The sequence below is a fragment of the Varroa destructor genome, unplaced genomic scaffold (assembly GCF_002443255.2).
Source record: "Varroa destructor unplaced genomic scaffold, Vdes_3.0 BEIS01000001.1, whole genome shotgun sequence".
Lineage (NCBI taxonomy): Eukaryota > Metazoa > Arthropoda > Arachnida > Mesostigmata > Varroidae > Varroa > Varroa destructor.
In genome coordinates this window covers 5,094,716-5,111,454 of record NW_019211454.1, presented here as the reverse complement: position 1 = coordinate 5,111,454, position 16,739 = coordinate 5,094,716, and the positions used below count along the sequence as shown (strand labels likewise).

The window sequence follows — 16,739 nt, the reverse complement described above, 5'->3', positions numbered from 1 at the left end:
TCCTTTGCCGACTCTGATTTATGCAAATGTTAGCCTGTATGTCTTAAAAAGGTGGCTTTGCGTACACCAGCCAATCCAAAAATACCTGTATGCCTCTCACGGTTTGTTGATGTCTAGATTCGAATGAGCAAAGTAACAGAGGTAGAAAATTGTAGAGATCTATTTAGAAAGTTTATGCTATACAGCATTGGCGGAGCATGCTCTCTCCCGAGCTCACTCTCCACAGGCGATAAACAATCAATCTATAGAAGTAGCAGCGTCTGGATTTTGGGATTGGATACACCTCAGTATTCACATTGAGTCACACCTGCGGTTCGATTTGATGGCTCGATACAATTTCTAGCCACGGCAATCTGTTCGGTATAGCAGAGTATAGGAGAATTATACACGTTTTATCACAGTCTATGTGTGGTTAAATGTCTGTGTGCAGTGATTTCGTTAGAACTTAAAAATTATCAAGTTATTCCGTGTGCTAGCTCCACTGTACCTGAAATGATTACATGCCTCTCAAGCGGCAGAGTCCTGACTAACCGCTTCATTGATTTTACATGCGGTGATTGCCTTCAGTGATTATGACATGGACTTTTTGTCAGTTATTTGGCTCCAAATATCTGAATTCGGGCAATTTAGACAATAGTAACCCCGCAGCTTATTTTAAAAAAAAGTCTGCCTATCGTTTACATTCGTATATGGCTTCGCATAACTTTCTTGTGGTTAACCATTGATCAGTACCTTCCGTCAATAATAGCTGAGCTAGAGTCTTTCCTGCACCGCTTACCACCGGTGGATTCCATCACAATTTGACACCAAGCGCCGCTCATTAGCCCGTTGTGTATATTTGCACAGTTATAAACAGTCAGTTAGTTTGCGAGCATAACTCCCCCACGCCGCTGCTGTTCACCTGTTTTGTGCTCTTGTCTTCCTTTGTCCATAGCTTCTTCATCGACTCCAGCGGAAAAACTAGAGCAACTGGGTTGGACCATTCAAAGCCAGCGAGTTCTACAAGACACAAGAGGCAGAGCGACGCTGCAAATCATTTCCCACTCTAACTATCTAACTAGCAGTCAACGACGAGAAAAAAACGACTATCTATCAATCAACCCTATCAGTATTCAATAGCGGTTTCGCACGCTATTTGCGGGTTACGTTTACAATTAACCGTGGAAGTTTCTTTTTTCTTGCTTGGCACGTGTGCGCTCTAGGTTACCTACCGCCCGCTAACCCCTCGGATCTACATTATAGAGCGTACGTATACATGAGCCCATCGGGACATCAAAAGCGCTGTGAGCACCGGTCAGTGAGCTAGATCCCGAAACAGAAAACAATCGGCTGGCATAGACAGCGGGAAGGTGTATCGATAGCTGGTGCAGGCAGAGACCAGCTAAAGACGAAGTATGCCCTTTAGGCGAGAGGGTTCCTCCCAGTCTTCGGTGGCGCCAACAGGGGCTACTGCCTACGCTAGCATTCGCCGCAGTGAGCGACTCGCTAGTAAAGCTGCGCATCTTCTTGAGTTCGATACAATAATTTCGTCATTCAGAAACGTCCATGGGGCAGGTTCTAAAGGTTTATCAAATTCAACCTATCGGAGTTTTAACAATAATATTGATCAGGATCGGTCATTCTTGAATCTAGAGCAAGTTGATCGGAAAAGTGGTGTTGATGTTGTTGTCGGCTTAGAAATGGAAACGACGTTATTGTCGCCAGACAAAGTGAATATGAATCAGAGTATATGGCCTGTGGATGGCAGTATTTTGGCCTCGGATCAGAAAATCGTAGCGATGGGTGTCGCCGAAGAAGTACCTATGCCCAACACGGCAGCTGCTGGCGTGATTACCGGCGCTAAACGCGAATTCAAGCGTCGAAATGTTCGAATGTCGATCCGAAGAAGTCTTCGACCGTTGGCGAATATTCTGATTAACGGCAAAAAGAAGAAAGATAACTGTCATCAACGATCGATAATTGTTGACGATGATATGCAAAAGCATTACCAAGCCGCTAACAAAAACAGAAACATGAACTATTTGATGGACGATGACAACGAATTTGCCCACATCGACCAAAACCCGCCAGGTAGGTTGTTATTATAAGATAATATTATCGTGTATAACTGTTAGAAAATAGATTTTAACGTTGTTAATACAAGCCGTATTGAATACCTAATAAACACAACTTAATAACTAACAATATATCGTATATAACAATTAATAATTAAAGTTATTGGCTTCTCATACACTTGATATACAATTTATGCTATGAATGAACATGTAGCGTTTACTTTGAATATATTTTTTTTTAATGGCATAAATAAGCATGAAGAAAGCGAGACGCAAGATAATATAGACAATTCTTTTTTTTCTTTTAAACTAAAATGAGGCGTGAGCACGCATCCGGATTTTTATGGGAAAGTCGTCAATCAAAGCAGTTCCTATTAGGTGCCGGCGGTCGTACATTGAAAACGACTTGTTGACAGCTATACGCATCTCATTCTAATTCGCACGTCTTGGATAAACATATCGGAACTGAACCTTTGAGATAGCTTTCGTCTGAAGTTACGCTTCTCTCGTATGGCGTGGTTGTATCATCATCTATTTGTATGTCTTTGTATCGCATAAATGTCGACTGTTGGCCGTGAGCGTGTCACTGGCACGTTGAACCTCTCTAACTGGATTAAACTTTGGAATACGTTCACAGCTTTCTATTTGCTCGTAGAGTATAGTTACTTTGGATCGGGCTGCAGATGTTGGTACTCACTTCGATAGAGGATGTACTAGAACAGTAAAGTAGGTCATAAACAATTGTATTGATAGTACTTTATATACTTCTCTCACTTTTGAAGCTAGTTTCTGATAGACAGTATGTTTTAAATTTTTCGTTCGGTACTGCCGCACAGTATTATTACTCCAGATATCAAAATACTGCATTGGTGGGGCCTAATTATATCCCCCAAAAATTACATATGGCTCACTCGTGTTTAATCCCATAGGTCCTTTTAATATGATCCAAAGTGCACACACAGTATATATTTACATAGTGAAATAATCAATAAATGTATTATCACTCCGAAATTTGTCCGTCTCCCCTAGTAAGCTGAAATGGATGAGAAGAGTTCGAAGACTAAGCGTAATTTAATTATACTTTAATGAAATAAGCAGAAGAACTAAGTTGTTTGAAAGTTATATTTATTAATGAATTTCTCTGTGATCATTTGTGTAACATATCGTTCCCTATAATCGTAATGTGGGATTCACGTTCTGCGCACAGTTTGACTTTCCAAAGCACAAAAGTAGTGGAACAATTGTTAAGCTTTAAATGGAAGCCCTTCAACCTTTCGGTTATAACTAGGTATAACAAATTTGAGTTCTTCTCTCACACAAGACGTTTTTTTCTACGTTGATTATCGATCTGCAACACCTGCACATATCTATAAATAGCTTTTGTATATTACTTGATGATCGTCTATAAAATGCCGGATCAAAATCTCCATTACAATTTGAGTTTCCGAACACCGCTAACACAGCCTCGTGGTAGTCGTCCGTCTGCAATAAATGCAATGAAACTTGTATTGTAGGTGTGCTTGGTTCATTCCTAACTCTAGTCACATCTCGCATATACGCAAGTGAGAATCATTGCTTAACACTTTTTTGGGATGCGGTACTTACCTCCAAGTAACGCCTTTCTCCGAAAAAAAAAAAAAAAGGGAAAAATGTATAGGCGTTCAGGGTAGATGGATTAGCTAATGTTAGAACATAGTGTTATCCAACTTGTGTCCATGTTATCCAAGAGTCGCCATAGTTTCCAGAAACAGTCACCTACACTAAACAATACGAGCAGTTTACAGGTGGCCATTATTTACGTTGAAGGGTTTTTCTTGAACCTGTTGAAGGGTCATCTTAAACCTTTCGTTTATATTTTGGTTCTACTGCCAGTCCTAGCGGATACTAATACTAGCCTTGCAATGCGAATATATGCAACGTTACTCAACAATAAGAAAGTCTGTGTTACTGGAGGTGGCCGCTATCTGTGCCATCGCCATCAGTTACTCACTTCGGTGACATCAGCTATTGACGAACAAATATTGCTCATATTATATGACGGAAAGCAACTGGAATGATAAAAATATAGAAAACTTGTTCTAGCTTAAACGAATACTAGTACTACAGTTTCCGAGAGTCAACGTTAGTGAGAGCTTTGTCTATTCAGATCCACACGAAGTCGGCGTGGCAATGTCCTGTGTAAAGCGCGAGACATTTCGTAGTGGCCACGTAACGGTTTGCTCGTCTGGTAACGTAAAACGTGGCTAGAGTAACAAAAATATCATTACTATAGCAGTATTATATGTAAAAAATAATAGTCAGTTGTAACGCTTCTACAATTGCGGAGATGTTTAATGTCAAAGGTTTCGGTGCTTTTTCACGTTAAAGATATTCTATATGCTCGCTGGATGGTCAGACGGTGGTCGATCATCTCCAGTGATGATCAAAGGAGCCTTTATTAATAGATTGAATCGGATGAGCACAGCTCCAAGGATTAGAGCTCATGAGGCTCCGCAGCCACGAATTTTAAAGCATTTCAGGTTGAAGGTCGGCCAGGAAACGAAAACATATTTCTGTAGAACAGCGTACCCTTGCTTTCAGCAATCTTTTAGGTAGCAGCATATGATTCTTTATATGTTAAAAACGTATATTAAATACGTATAAGCCCGTAAAAAATGGGCTAAAACCTAAAAGAAGCACATATATAATATATATATAAGAAGCACACACTATATAACAGACAAACTATTGGTAGAACCTTGTCGCACCCTAATTAAATAAAATTCTTGATCGTAAGCAGAAAAGTCTATTGCATATATGTAGTGAAGTTCCAGGAAAACTTTAGAGCCTAAAATTGTGAGGCATTTCGGGCATTTGAACGTCAACTAGGGAAAAAGGAAAAATATCTAGAGTTGCTTTGTGGTCGGATCTACTAGTGTCACCTTATTCTGTTATGTCTGAGATAAATGGGTTTCTTATATGTATATATGATTTCGTTTCGCTAATACTTTGTACGTTAAAATAAGTGTATGGTTTACATCAAATGAGGTAGACGAATAGCTTATACTGGGTACGTGAAAAAAATCGATGGAATGCCATTGACGAAAGAACGCAATCGGCAGTGTGACTTTCCACTGAAAAAATCTATGACACACTTGCATTATCAATTCATAGATATATTCTACCATTTTTCAAAAAAATTATTTTTCTTTTCTAAAGGGATGATGACCCGTAACATAATAATACGTATTGTAGAGACTACATCCGTCTAGGTAGGTATAGTTTTTGTTGTAACGTATTTGTTCGCTAAACCTAGGGATACGTCGTGGCCTGGGTTCGAACCCGGGCATAAGCAGACACACGGGTCGTTTTGTAATAACTAAGAGCCAGTCAACCATCCGTCAGCCTAACGGCGATACTGGACGTAAAAACTCGAAATATAGAGGTGGACATAATTAACCTTAAAATTAAGGAGCCGACCAAGTGCGCTTCAGCTGAAAACCAGCATATAGGCTGCTTTGTCGGTGCCGTACAGTTAGTGCTGCCCTGGGAAAATAGAACAGAACGTAGAGTAGTAAATAGGTAGCACGTGCCAAGGATATCTTTATACTTGACTTTGCATATTAAGAATATATGACAAAATTGGCGTTGGCAGTTTTGGAATAACTAATACCAATAAATATCAGCTGAGTAATCCTCACCATGTTATTAAGTGTGTCAAAACATTCAGCGGTTACAGGTATCGAAATGCCCCTGCGTAATATAAATTTCCAGCAGCAGTTACTATTTTACTTGCTTAGCTGAGGTAGCAGCAGACCTATTTGCTGCCTAAATGGCTAATTGCCCGTCAGACGTAGCAGAACGGCGGATTTTCACACATATCATTATCCATTACTCAGTCTTATATAGTGCCATATAATATACACCTGTTAATATTCTATCGTATGCGATAGAGATAAGACAGTAGAAAGGCGTATCATTCACATACAAAGCACTCGAGCTAACAACAGCTTGCAGTCCGGGATCTGGTCGATGGTGCTGCTGCTGCAAAAAAACTGCATCGAGTGACAAGAACGTACTTCGCTACTTCGTTTCTAATTTCTAAACAATGCTCGAAGGAATCTGAACATTGGCCAGTGTGTACGATCATCCGAATGTCTAATACATTTAAGTATTCGTTTGTTGCCTTTGAGACGAGTATGCCCCATAGCACGTTAGGTGGCGCAATGGTAGCCTAATAAACCAAGATACACGTTGTGGCCTAATTTCGAAAGCGCGCGCGCCATAGCACTTTGTTTGGTGCTTAACGCCATTAGCAAGCTCAGAACTCGAATCAGTTATTCACGTTTTTCAGTGTCGATATAGACCAAAAACCACATCGACTGCCTTTGCCTATAGGCAATCTTAGGCCAAGCACAGCTAATGGAGAAACATCAGTAAGACCGATTCAACAGTAATCAATTAGTACAATAGATCTATCGAACTAAAGTTCAACATTATTTTCATGCAAAATTTGACAATATTCTTAAAATGAAGACAATTTACTTAACTTTTGTGTCTTTCTGACGCTCTCGGATATTATGCTGCTGGCAATTGAAAATCAAGTTTAATCATTATCTGATCAATCAAGTAGAAACAGTTACGTTAGCATGCAAATGTGCCTATCAAATACAAGACCCAATTGCGCAACCAACTAATTAAATTCGATAGCAATGAACCGTTGTATTGGTGCACGATGAACTTGAACTCTAGACTAAAAACAGACAAGACTTCGAAGCAAAGCTTTTTAAGTTTAAGCAAGTTAACACAAAGTCGGGCCTGTTGTTCGACTTGATGATTCTATGATACAAACCTCTTTTTTTTTTTTTTTTTTTTTTAGCGAATTTTGCTTATCTTTAGTGGAGAACTATCAGTTTAATGTTTTCATAAGTACTAGTTAATACTGATTATAATATATACATTGATAATGATGATAACACGGCCAGTATAGGTACCACTCTGAACTGGAAAGTCCACCGCTCTGTCAGTGAAACCAATTCCACCTGTTACACATCCCAGTTTGATAGTACCAACACATAATGAGCTGAGTTGGATTGAGATTGTCCTAGTTTAGCCGTTGAACTGATGACTAAAGACGCTAATTAAAAATCAACCCAAAATCGTATTTATCTAAGATTGACTGGTGTTATTATACGCCAAGTGCTACCGAGTCTGTTGAGATAAATAGAATAGTTTTTACGACTGAGCGAAGTGTGTTATCAGGGCAAAGTACATTCAGAGAAAAGCCGCATATGCCCAGCTATAGTTAATAATTTCTTGGTTTCAATGACACCAGTAATTAACTACTATATAATTATAATATATGTAGAATGGATTAAACGAAATTCAAAGCGAGTGCAGATTATTAATGAACTCATAATATTTCAGCGGTTTATGTAATGCCTACGTCAATAGTAGCTCTGTGTTAGTTTTCGTACGATTACTATTCATCAATGTGTTGAGCTCAGGCGACGATATATATATATATATAGGCATATATTAATAGTCTCTAAGTTCGAGCCACTTCTAACGCCTTCATTGTTTGCTGCAGAGTACTCTTCCTCGGGCGCTAACGAAGTGGCATATTATTAGAGAATCGAGGCAAACCTTTTATAGTTTGGCCTGAAGTTCAATTCAGATACAGGTTGAACAAATGGACTCTATTATAAACCGACTTTGCACTCGTTTAATAGCACTCATGTGTTTCTTCACATAAAATAAAGCAACTTCTATAAAGTAAAACAACTGTAAAGACATTAGAGAAGCACGTGAATTTTCTAGAGATCAATCAAGAACCTGCATACTTAAACACAACTACGAAGTATCGGAAAGTAAATCTTGGAGATGTCTTCCACAGAAGAGCTATCCGTAACTGCTGCCAACGTGAGGCACGTTAAAGTTTTTTTTTGTATTAATGAAGGTTCTACAATAACAGTGATTGAACAACTCGGAACACTGTCTAACTCTGTCAGTCTGCAATAGAACATATGGTAGTAATCGTTAAAAATAAGCTAATAGAGGCCAAACATGTTAAGCATGCAATATAGTTTTAGGTTAATAACGATCCGTAGGAGATTTTATGCGTTTGTGTTCATAAACAAATTTCGAAACTCAAAAAGAGACTCGTAGCATTCTTACGTACACTTTATATACTACTATATACTTTATATATATATATAGGATCGATACCAATCAACAAACCTTAGCTTACATGGTAGGTCCACCAACGCACCTACTAGCTGAAGTAGAGTAAAAACAACGTACTATAAGTATTCTCAAGATTTTTGAAGAAGCTTATATTGCGAACTGTAAAGCCAAATCAATCTTATCATTATGAATCGTGCGCATAAGTGTCCAGCATCTATACGCCCAGTATGTCTATTTCTAGTACAAACATATTCTCTAATGTTATTTATTCTCCGTTACTATCACCGGCCAAGCCCTGCCCCCAGCAGGCGACGGCGAAGGGCTTGTATACGACCGTTGGAGCGCTAGGATTGCCTCGGAGGCCTCTCTTGTTCACGTCTCGCCGGATCGCTTCGGATGGGCATTTTGCCACCGCATTTCATGACGCCGTTGCTTCCAATGGTGTTTTCCTTCTTCGTTTTGACGATCAATCGGCGATGCTCTTTCTCTTGCACGCGATTTTCTAGCTGCGGGACGTTCTAACGGTCGCTGTAAGAAAGCGTTCGCGTGCTTTCGATAACCGCCGTTGAAACACTCGGGTAGACACCAAAACATCAGATGCTGCTCGGCCGGGAGTGCACAAGATCCATTACCGGTTTTTTTTTTTTTTCGTTAGCTATTCGCAGTTTTACTACTCCGACTTTTCGTTGAATGCGGTCTAGTGAAGTGGGCGACATTGTCTCTATCGTATGTAAACGTGACGGATAGAAAATCATATTTGTGGCTTAAATGAGTTGACATTGATCGGACCACTAGAGTTACTTGTGGCGCCGTTGAGATATCATAGTTCGATGCGATTCGACGAAACAATCATCTGGAAGTGAACGTTTTTTCTGAATATCGCTAAGGTACTCAAAGTGAAGAATAATTTTCAAGTTTAAGCATTCTGAGTAATCACAAGTTATTTAGGTATGTTACTTGGATTGTTACTACTGCGTGGTAAGGTCAGATAGTTATCTATATTGTTCAAGTACAACTGTAACATTATGTTATGCAATGGCTTTTCACACAGACAGGTTTTGATAAAGTGATTATAAATCTATTTATAATTACAGTTGACATTACCCGGTGCCGTCCTATAATTATATGGCTGCTCATAGAGTCTATAAATACCATTAGGGAACAATGTTTTTATATTCATCGTTTATGTACAAGCCCATATATGTACCAATGTTTAACTCTTCTATTGTAGAAATGTTTGCCTTAATACCGAAAAACTGGACCGTGTTAACAAAAGTTGTGCACTATCCTATTTTTAAATGAAATAGATAAATTATTTTAGATGTTATATTCTTTGATTTGGCATGTTCTACATTTCAAATTGGTGTTCTTTTTCTAAATTTTATGCAGCCGCCGTAATGGAGCGTCGAGCCCACCGCAACACCATCTGCCTTGCGTCATCTGATATGAACTCAGGAGATACGGCCATAGACTCAAGCGTGGCTCGGCCATTTCCTAGTGACAAGTTATCTTGCAGGATGCACTCTATGAATCCACATCTCAATAAAACCAATATAAAATGCGATAACTTACACTATGAGTTTCGCGTGCCGATGGTAAATAAACTGTCTCTCTTTTTTTTTTTTTTTTTAAGGAATATAAGCTAAATTTGTGTACTACAGGTAGCAAATATCTTCCACAACATCTGTCTAGATCCTTAATGTAAAAACGTATCGCTGAGGTTTATCTTATCATGTAGGTTTTCCTTGTGAGGAATTGAACAAAATCTATTTAGCTACCTAACGTATATGACAATTAGCTACATGTTATTTTCGGTTCCTAGACGAAAATATTCACAAATGAAAAATGCTGTAAGTGAACCAAGCCATGTTTTAGGAATTGTCAGGTCAACTCAGGCCTGACTACCTTGAAAGGTCCTTGAAGTAAGTCCTGTTGATAGGAAAGCTGGAAGTCAACTGTGGACTGAACTGAGTATGTTTTCTGTCTATTCTACCTCAAGTTACCAACCCTTACTATTACCTACAATTGATATCTACTACATAATGCAGCCGTTCAAAGCAAGTAATGTCCTGTAGATGATTCGGTGCCATTATCAGACTACCATTATAACAAATATCTCATAATCATTTCTTCATTGGCAGATCTCCCAAAAAAAGTCCTCACTCACACAACTACGCTCCTTTCGTGGTTGTTTTTTGCTTTCTATTTCACCACACTACAGGTGCCACCGGAACTACCGATCTTCCCTAAGCCACTTCCGCGTACGTCGCTATTGCGGCAGGAGAACGTACCTCCATTGCCGCCACCAAGGCGACGATCTCCCCGAATTTCACAGACGCTGACGAAATTCCGTGAACTAGAGCAGCTGCACAACTACGAACCAAGCAGCATACTTCGTCTACGAGAATTGTCCACGAATCCACCTAAGCGAAAAATTTGTCTTGAGCCAACGGTAGAGTGTGCAGCTGATGATGAAAATTCATTTGTCGACTGGCGAGCATTCGCTGGAACCAGCGGTGGTTATGATACCGATCGGAAACGCAGAAAAACTGTTCGTTTTCAGAACAAAAGCCTCGGCATGCTTAGGGGTAGTGAATTAGCAAGCGGAAAGGCCAAACTGCAACTATGCCTTTATATCAATTATGGACACCTCTCAGTGCACGGTAATATTAGTCATAACTAAATAATTGAATGAATATTTAAGAGATGCTTGTGTATCGAGTAGTGTTAGTTGAAAAGCACGATATTCTTGTTTACCAAGATTGCTCATTACATTTAGGTACGTTTTTGCGAGAGATTAACGTTTTAGTCGTGTATACAAATGAACGCGTACATTTTGATAAAGGTAACATAATTATATGTTCTAAGCACGTGATGCCTTTATTTATTTGTTTGTGTACAGTAATCCGGGGTGCCAATTTGCCTTTGCTACCGGACCAGCATGAGCTAAACTCGTACGTGAAGGTTGCCCTTGAGCCGAAAGATGTGAGGAGTCAGCACCGTTCACAACTGGTCTCGGGGACGGTCGATCCTTCGTATGATTTCCGACTATCTTTGTAAGTTAATATATCCAGACACACAATGACGAACTCAGTTGTTACAACTTGTATAGAATCTTAACGCTTGCCACGAGGCTGTGGGCCACAGAAACTAGTTGGGTTAATTGCAATATTTTTTAGCTAAATTATTGAAGTGGATCTTTTTTAAGCAAGAAAAAATTACTTCAAGTTCAGGAATTGAGTATAAGAGTTTGCTAATTAATTTTGAAAAAAAACAGAGTGCTATTGTCGTTGCATTTGTAGTTATAGCAACTTCGGTCGTTCAAGCAGCCTAGAAGTTACAGGAAACGGTTCGTACATAGGCACCAAAGCGATCATTTCAAACCAGTCTCGCATGAGCTGCAAATATTCATAGATCACTATTCGAGTTAACTAAACAAGTTTCTACTTCACAATTTCAGTGAACTTTCTTTGGGTGTCGAAGAGGACCGATCACTGTTAATTACGGTGTGGCATAGAGATTATATCACCAAGTAAGTAAGGCGATGTTACGTCGCCGAGCTCTATTAAGAGAATGCAGTATTAAAACGGAACAGAGGCTAAAAAAATATTCTCTAAACTTTTAGTGACCCTATCGGATATCGAGATTTTTTTTGATAACACAATTCGTGATTTGTAATATATTGTGCCTTTAAATTTTTTTGGAGGCAGATCGTAGGCTGCAATGGATATGAAAGATACTTTTCTTTTAACTCAATTTCAGACAAAGTCGACTCCTAGGTTTTTTGAACTTCGCAATGAAAAGAATCATTGAAGCAAATCGAATTGAGGGCTGGTTTAGGCTGCCAAGCCTTGCCATAACGAAAAAGACACGGAACTAAGTCTACGGTGAACAAGTACCCTATGTAAGCCATATGCCTTGAGCTGTAATTCGTAACATTGTAGCGTTAAGACCCGAAGAAGTAAGTACGTGCTCATTTGATGGGAGTTTAACCTATGCAAAGTCAAATGTATATTCATTGACTAATAAATGTCATCTCTTATATCCTGTATAGGAAACGGCATACTAAAATCTGTGTTTATTTATTATATTTATGTACGGACTGTGGCTTCGTGACTCGTTCGGCTGGTTACATGTCACTCTTGCATTGCGCATATGCTAACGAGGACTTACTTCATTCTACAGCATTCGATAGGTACTCCATGGATTAACTGGATGCAGGCTAAGATAGGTTATCGGAAGCCCGGATTCTACTGTTTTTTTTTTCTTTTTTAGTTTTCGTAAACTTCTAAGTTTTAATCATTGCTTATTAGGCACTGTTATTTAATTTCCGCTTGATTTAACCTCGCTGAATTTCATTGTATCCAGTATCAAACTAGGTAGAAACTTTGGGGTATTGTAGCCACATATCAATATCATTATCAACATTATTTGTGAGATCGTCGGTCGCTCGACGACGAGTTTATATAACTACATGTCATGAGAAATGATATGAGTCCCTCCCGTTTTGTGTACAAACCACGTCACAAAGTGTGCGTGATTTAAGGAACTCGAGGGTTGTTAAGCATTTGTTTTGAGTATAATGCTTCAGGATGGGTCATATATAAACGTTACGAAACTAAAGGGGCTGCACTCGCGATGTTTCGCCTCGAGATATTCGTCACTACATAGAGATATGTTGCCCCAGAGGACATGTTCTTGACGGAGGAGAATCGCTCTAGGAGGCTATGTAAGTGCTAGCGTAACTGAGCTAGCTTAACGCCCTGCTCGCATGTCGCACTCGGACAAGGAGACCTCTACTTATTTCTACCGAAAACTTTGCAACGCGATTCAGTAGACCGATTTAACCAATTACTTCACAATTAGTTGTTGAAAAAGGTTATCAACCAGATAAATAAATATTAGATACAGTATACGTTTATGTTTTGTATATTATTATAAAATAGGGAGGTTCTAAAAAGTGTATTTATGAAGGCATATTGTATCAAGCGCGTCAATTAGTAATAGCATAAATGATTTACAGTTAGCTCAGATTTAAGTTGTTTGGATTCCTCTTGACACGACAGAAAAAATATTTTTTTTGTTTATACAATACGTGTCGTTGGCGTGATTAGAAGCAGCTCTCCCTAGTCCTTTTCGACGTGGAGCTTGATACGATGTAAGCATTGCACGGTGATCCCGATATGTTCAAAAAGCTTTCGGAGCTAAATAATCTGTATTTGTATAAAAGTGCAATGACACCTTTAAGCACAATCATTCATTTAAACTAGATCCCGATCGTAATAAAAATGACAATACTTAGTAGATTGTTTCAATGTTCGCCTGGTCTTTACTTGTCACAAAGCACAACATCGAATTCTGTTTACTGGTAATATTTTTCGAAAAATCATTAGAGATAAGTGAGCCACGGCCTAGCAAATTCCAAAAAAAGTATTTTTTTAAAAAATGATTGGTTAATTCCCAGCCTTGCTGCGAAAGAATGGAAAGCTCTACGACGTCTAAATATCTGAGCAAGAGGATACACAGAACACTGTAGTCGTACCGCCCCTGTGAGCCATTAGCTCGGTGAGACAATGCTCTCCCAAATATTTCCACACGAAAAAAGCATAGAGTAGCCTATGTTGTTTGCGACTTTACAATTGGTATTCGCTATAACGCTAGTTTTCCGGCGCGCGATTTTATGATGAACGCTGCGCTCAATTAAAAACTGCTCTCATGCTACACCCAAACTTGGATTGATATTTTAAGAGGTCCAGGACGACGTTAAAACTTCGATTTTAAGTTAATGATTGATTTATCCACTACTTCAATACTTGATTTCTATAGTGGAACGTCTGATCAACGAATAACTGTACCGTGGACACACAGCTCGCGTTATACAGCAAGAAAATTTACGTCTCTTCAGGATTCCACATACTCTGCCTATGGAGCTCTTGTATTATAACGATATTCAATAACCGACAATACATATAACAATGTACACACAATATTTTGACTCGTGCAAATCGATAACACAGACGCGTACAGTGAAGATGGCGTATGGCGGAAATGCCCAGATGGACACAGACACTCCACCAATATAAACGTCGGATAGCTTTGCTCATATTTCTGCCGTAACACCAAGGCAAACATAAATATTACCTTGAAAGAAAAAAAAAGAAAATCATTAAGCGTACACACAAGCATACATAACCCAAAGCAAGTTACTAAAAATATCACGGATAATATAAATCATATGGATAAAAAGTTCTGTTGATATTTTACGGTGACGTTAATAACTGCTTAACTGTAAAATGTCATTAAAAGGTACGGCGGTGTACTTTGGCTTTTCCTGCTAAACCGTTTAGCCATTCGGCATCCACTAAACGCATCCACTAATTGAATCCATCTGAAAATTAAGCAATAAATGAAGTCTTTGTGCTTTAATGAAGTCAATAGTTGAAGGCACTATACATTTGTAGTGTATTCTAGTAGGCCTTAATCGCACGAAAATGCTGTTAGTTTCAGCTTTTACAAGTTATACATAAAGTTCCGTCTCGTTTCAGACAATTTCTGAAGGAACATTGCATATTCTCACGATTACGTAAAAGACGTAGAGAGAATGAAGATGTTCGTTTTCCGTCTGTGCACAAAAGACCAATATCACATTTTTCATCAAAACAAAAAATTCATATCAGCTCATACATTTAGCTGATATGATAGAGTAGTTTCTGTGTCTACGGTTTTTGAGATAAGTAACCGTCAATTCCGTGCAAATAATTATTCACGTTTGAACTTCGTTAAGCGACAGTGAAGAGCTGCAGTGTATAAAACGCCTGACCAACTAAATACGCTTCGAGCGGCACAGGGTCCTGTCATTTAGTCATCATCATACCTATATATACATCGCTTATAGTGATAGCACATTATTATACACATATTTCATTATAAGCTTAGGACCGACTGACCCACGATCAACTACTGTTCACCTGGAACCCATCCCCAGCTTCAGTGCTCAAGGTTTTCAATTGAGTATTTGCTACTACCACCAAGATCTATATTATATACATACATATATATATATTTGTGTACCTAAAGAAAAGACAGAGGTGTAGTAAGTGTTGTGTCCAGTGTGGTTATTATTTCATCACTGAGTGCTTCTTTCCCCGTAATAAACTCTACATTAATGGGAACTGGGGTGGCCTACGACGTTTTTTTCAAGGCGGACGTGATATCTAAGTAAATCATGAGCAAGAACGCTTCTAGATAATGGACGGTTACCGAAGAGACCACTTTTGCTATATTTGATACGTGAACGATATTGGCTGTGGAAACGATCAAGTAGATCAACGACAGCAGCTGATGAAGACAAACTAAAAAAAAAAAAGATAAACATTTTGAACTCCACAAATCGGGGACAAACGTGACGCTTATTTCTATGAATAGCCAACCGTGTTTTTTAACGCCGAGAAGTGGTGCTGCAAATATAAAGATAGCCTCTTTGTAGCTAGAAAACAAGTCTGCTATCATCACATCATGAACCAATTACGTGTGCTAGGCTATTATACATAACGAACCCTGAAGACCCTGTGAGGTGCTGCTTAGGCATAACCTAAAGCAGCCGTTGATCTGGTCGCCAGGTTTGTCTCATTGTTCGTTCTTTGCCTCCCAGTCATCTTTTAGACGCCCCGTTCCCACCCTAATATGATCTACGCCTGTTGTTGCTGCGCTATGCTACCGTTAAACATTATATTATTACTTGTCTATTTTGTACCACTTTGCCTTCGCTCCTATTTGCTCCTCAGTTTCTCGTCTCTATGCTGGGCAGCCTTCGCCATTTGCTTTGTCTCCCTCCATTCTGGACGTGTTGCATCTAATCTGCTCTACATTGGGGCTATCGGCCAGTGGCCGGTGCTGCCGCACTTATAAAGAGTCCAGACTACCGTCATGGCCTTTCTGCGGTCTTGTGCCCTACAGCCCAATTTCTGACAGTTGAAGCAGAGCAGGCGGATCCTTTCTTCTGATCTACAAACATTGATCCTAATAACACCACATTAAAGGTGCGTATTATCAAGAAGCACCAGCTCGCTTTTCACGTTGTCTATTAGCTTGATCGCCGCTTTAATGGGTGCCTTCTTTCTCTCTAAGGAGACTAATTCTTCAGAGCAATTGTCTGGGTCGCCTTGAAGGAGGATTGACAGTTTGTTAGCATGTCAGTTTTACTATGAATAATACCGGTAAAACTATTATTTATCCACCTCTTCTTGTCTAGCCCGCAGAGCTAGTTCTTCTTTTTTGGTGCGCATATTAGCTTGTGTATTTTCCTTATCTTCAAGGTGCATGTATCGTTTAAGCTGTCAAGCGGTATTAGCCAAACTTTTACCTTGTTCTAGCTTGGCGCTGACAGTGCCTTTGACTTCCTTTTCTTTTAAACCGTTCTTCGACTTCACTGATTTGGAGCTGGGTTTTTAGGAGTACATTTTAAGCGCCTTAAGTAGCAGGAGGAGACCCCGCTCATTCATTGCGTGTATCAGACGGAGA

General features: G+C 39.3%; 1 protein-coding gene and 1 long non-coding RNA gene across 2 annotated transcripts; one reads left to right on the top strand and one right to left on the bottom strand.

Annotated features, from left to right (window-relative positions):
• Positions 1-270: 270 nt before the first annotated feature.
• Positions 271-12,290, top strand: LOC111243121 (uncharacterized). Its single transcript, XM_022788214.2, has 7 exons — positions 271-360; positions 1,203-2,070; positions 9,609-9,814; positions 10,441-10,882; positions 11,122-11,275; positions 11,680-11,751; positions 11,982-12,290. Exons 2-7 carry the CDS (start codon positions 1,395-1,397, stop codon positions 12,097-12,099), a joined length of 1,668 nt encoding a protein of 555 aa, XP_022643949.1. The 5' UTR covers positions 271-360; positions 1,203-1,394; the 3' UTR covers positions 12,100-12,290.
• LOC147758171 (uncharacterized) lies at positions 3,162-6,879 on the bottom strand. Its single transcript, XR_015323907.1, has 2 exons — positions 5,735-6,879; positions 3,162-3,536 (listed from the first exon to the last, which is right to left on the bottom strand). It is a non-coding gene; the product is annotated as an uncharacterized LOC147758171 (long non-coding RNA).
• Positions 12,291-16,739: the final 4,449 nt, after the last annotated feature.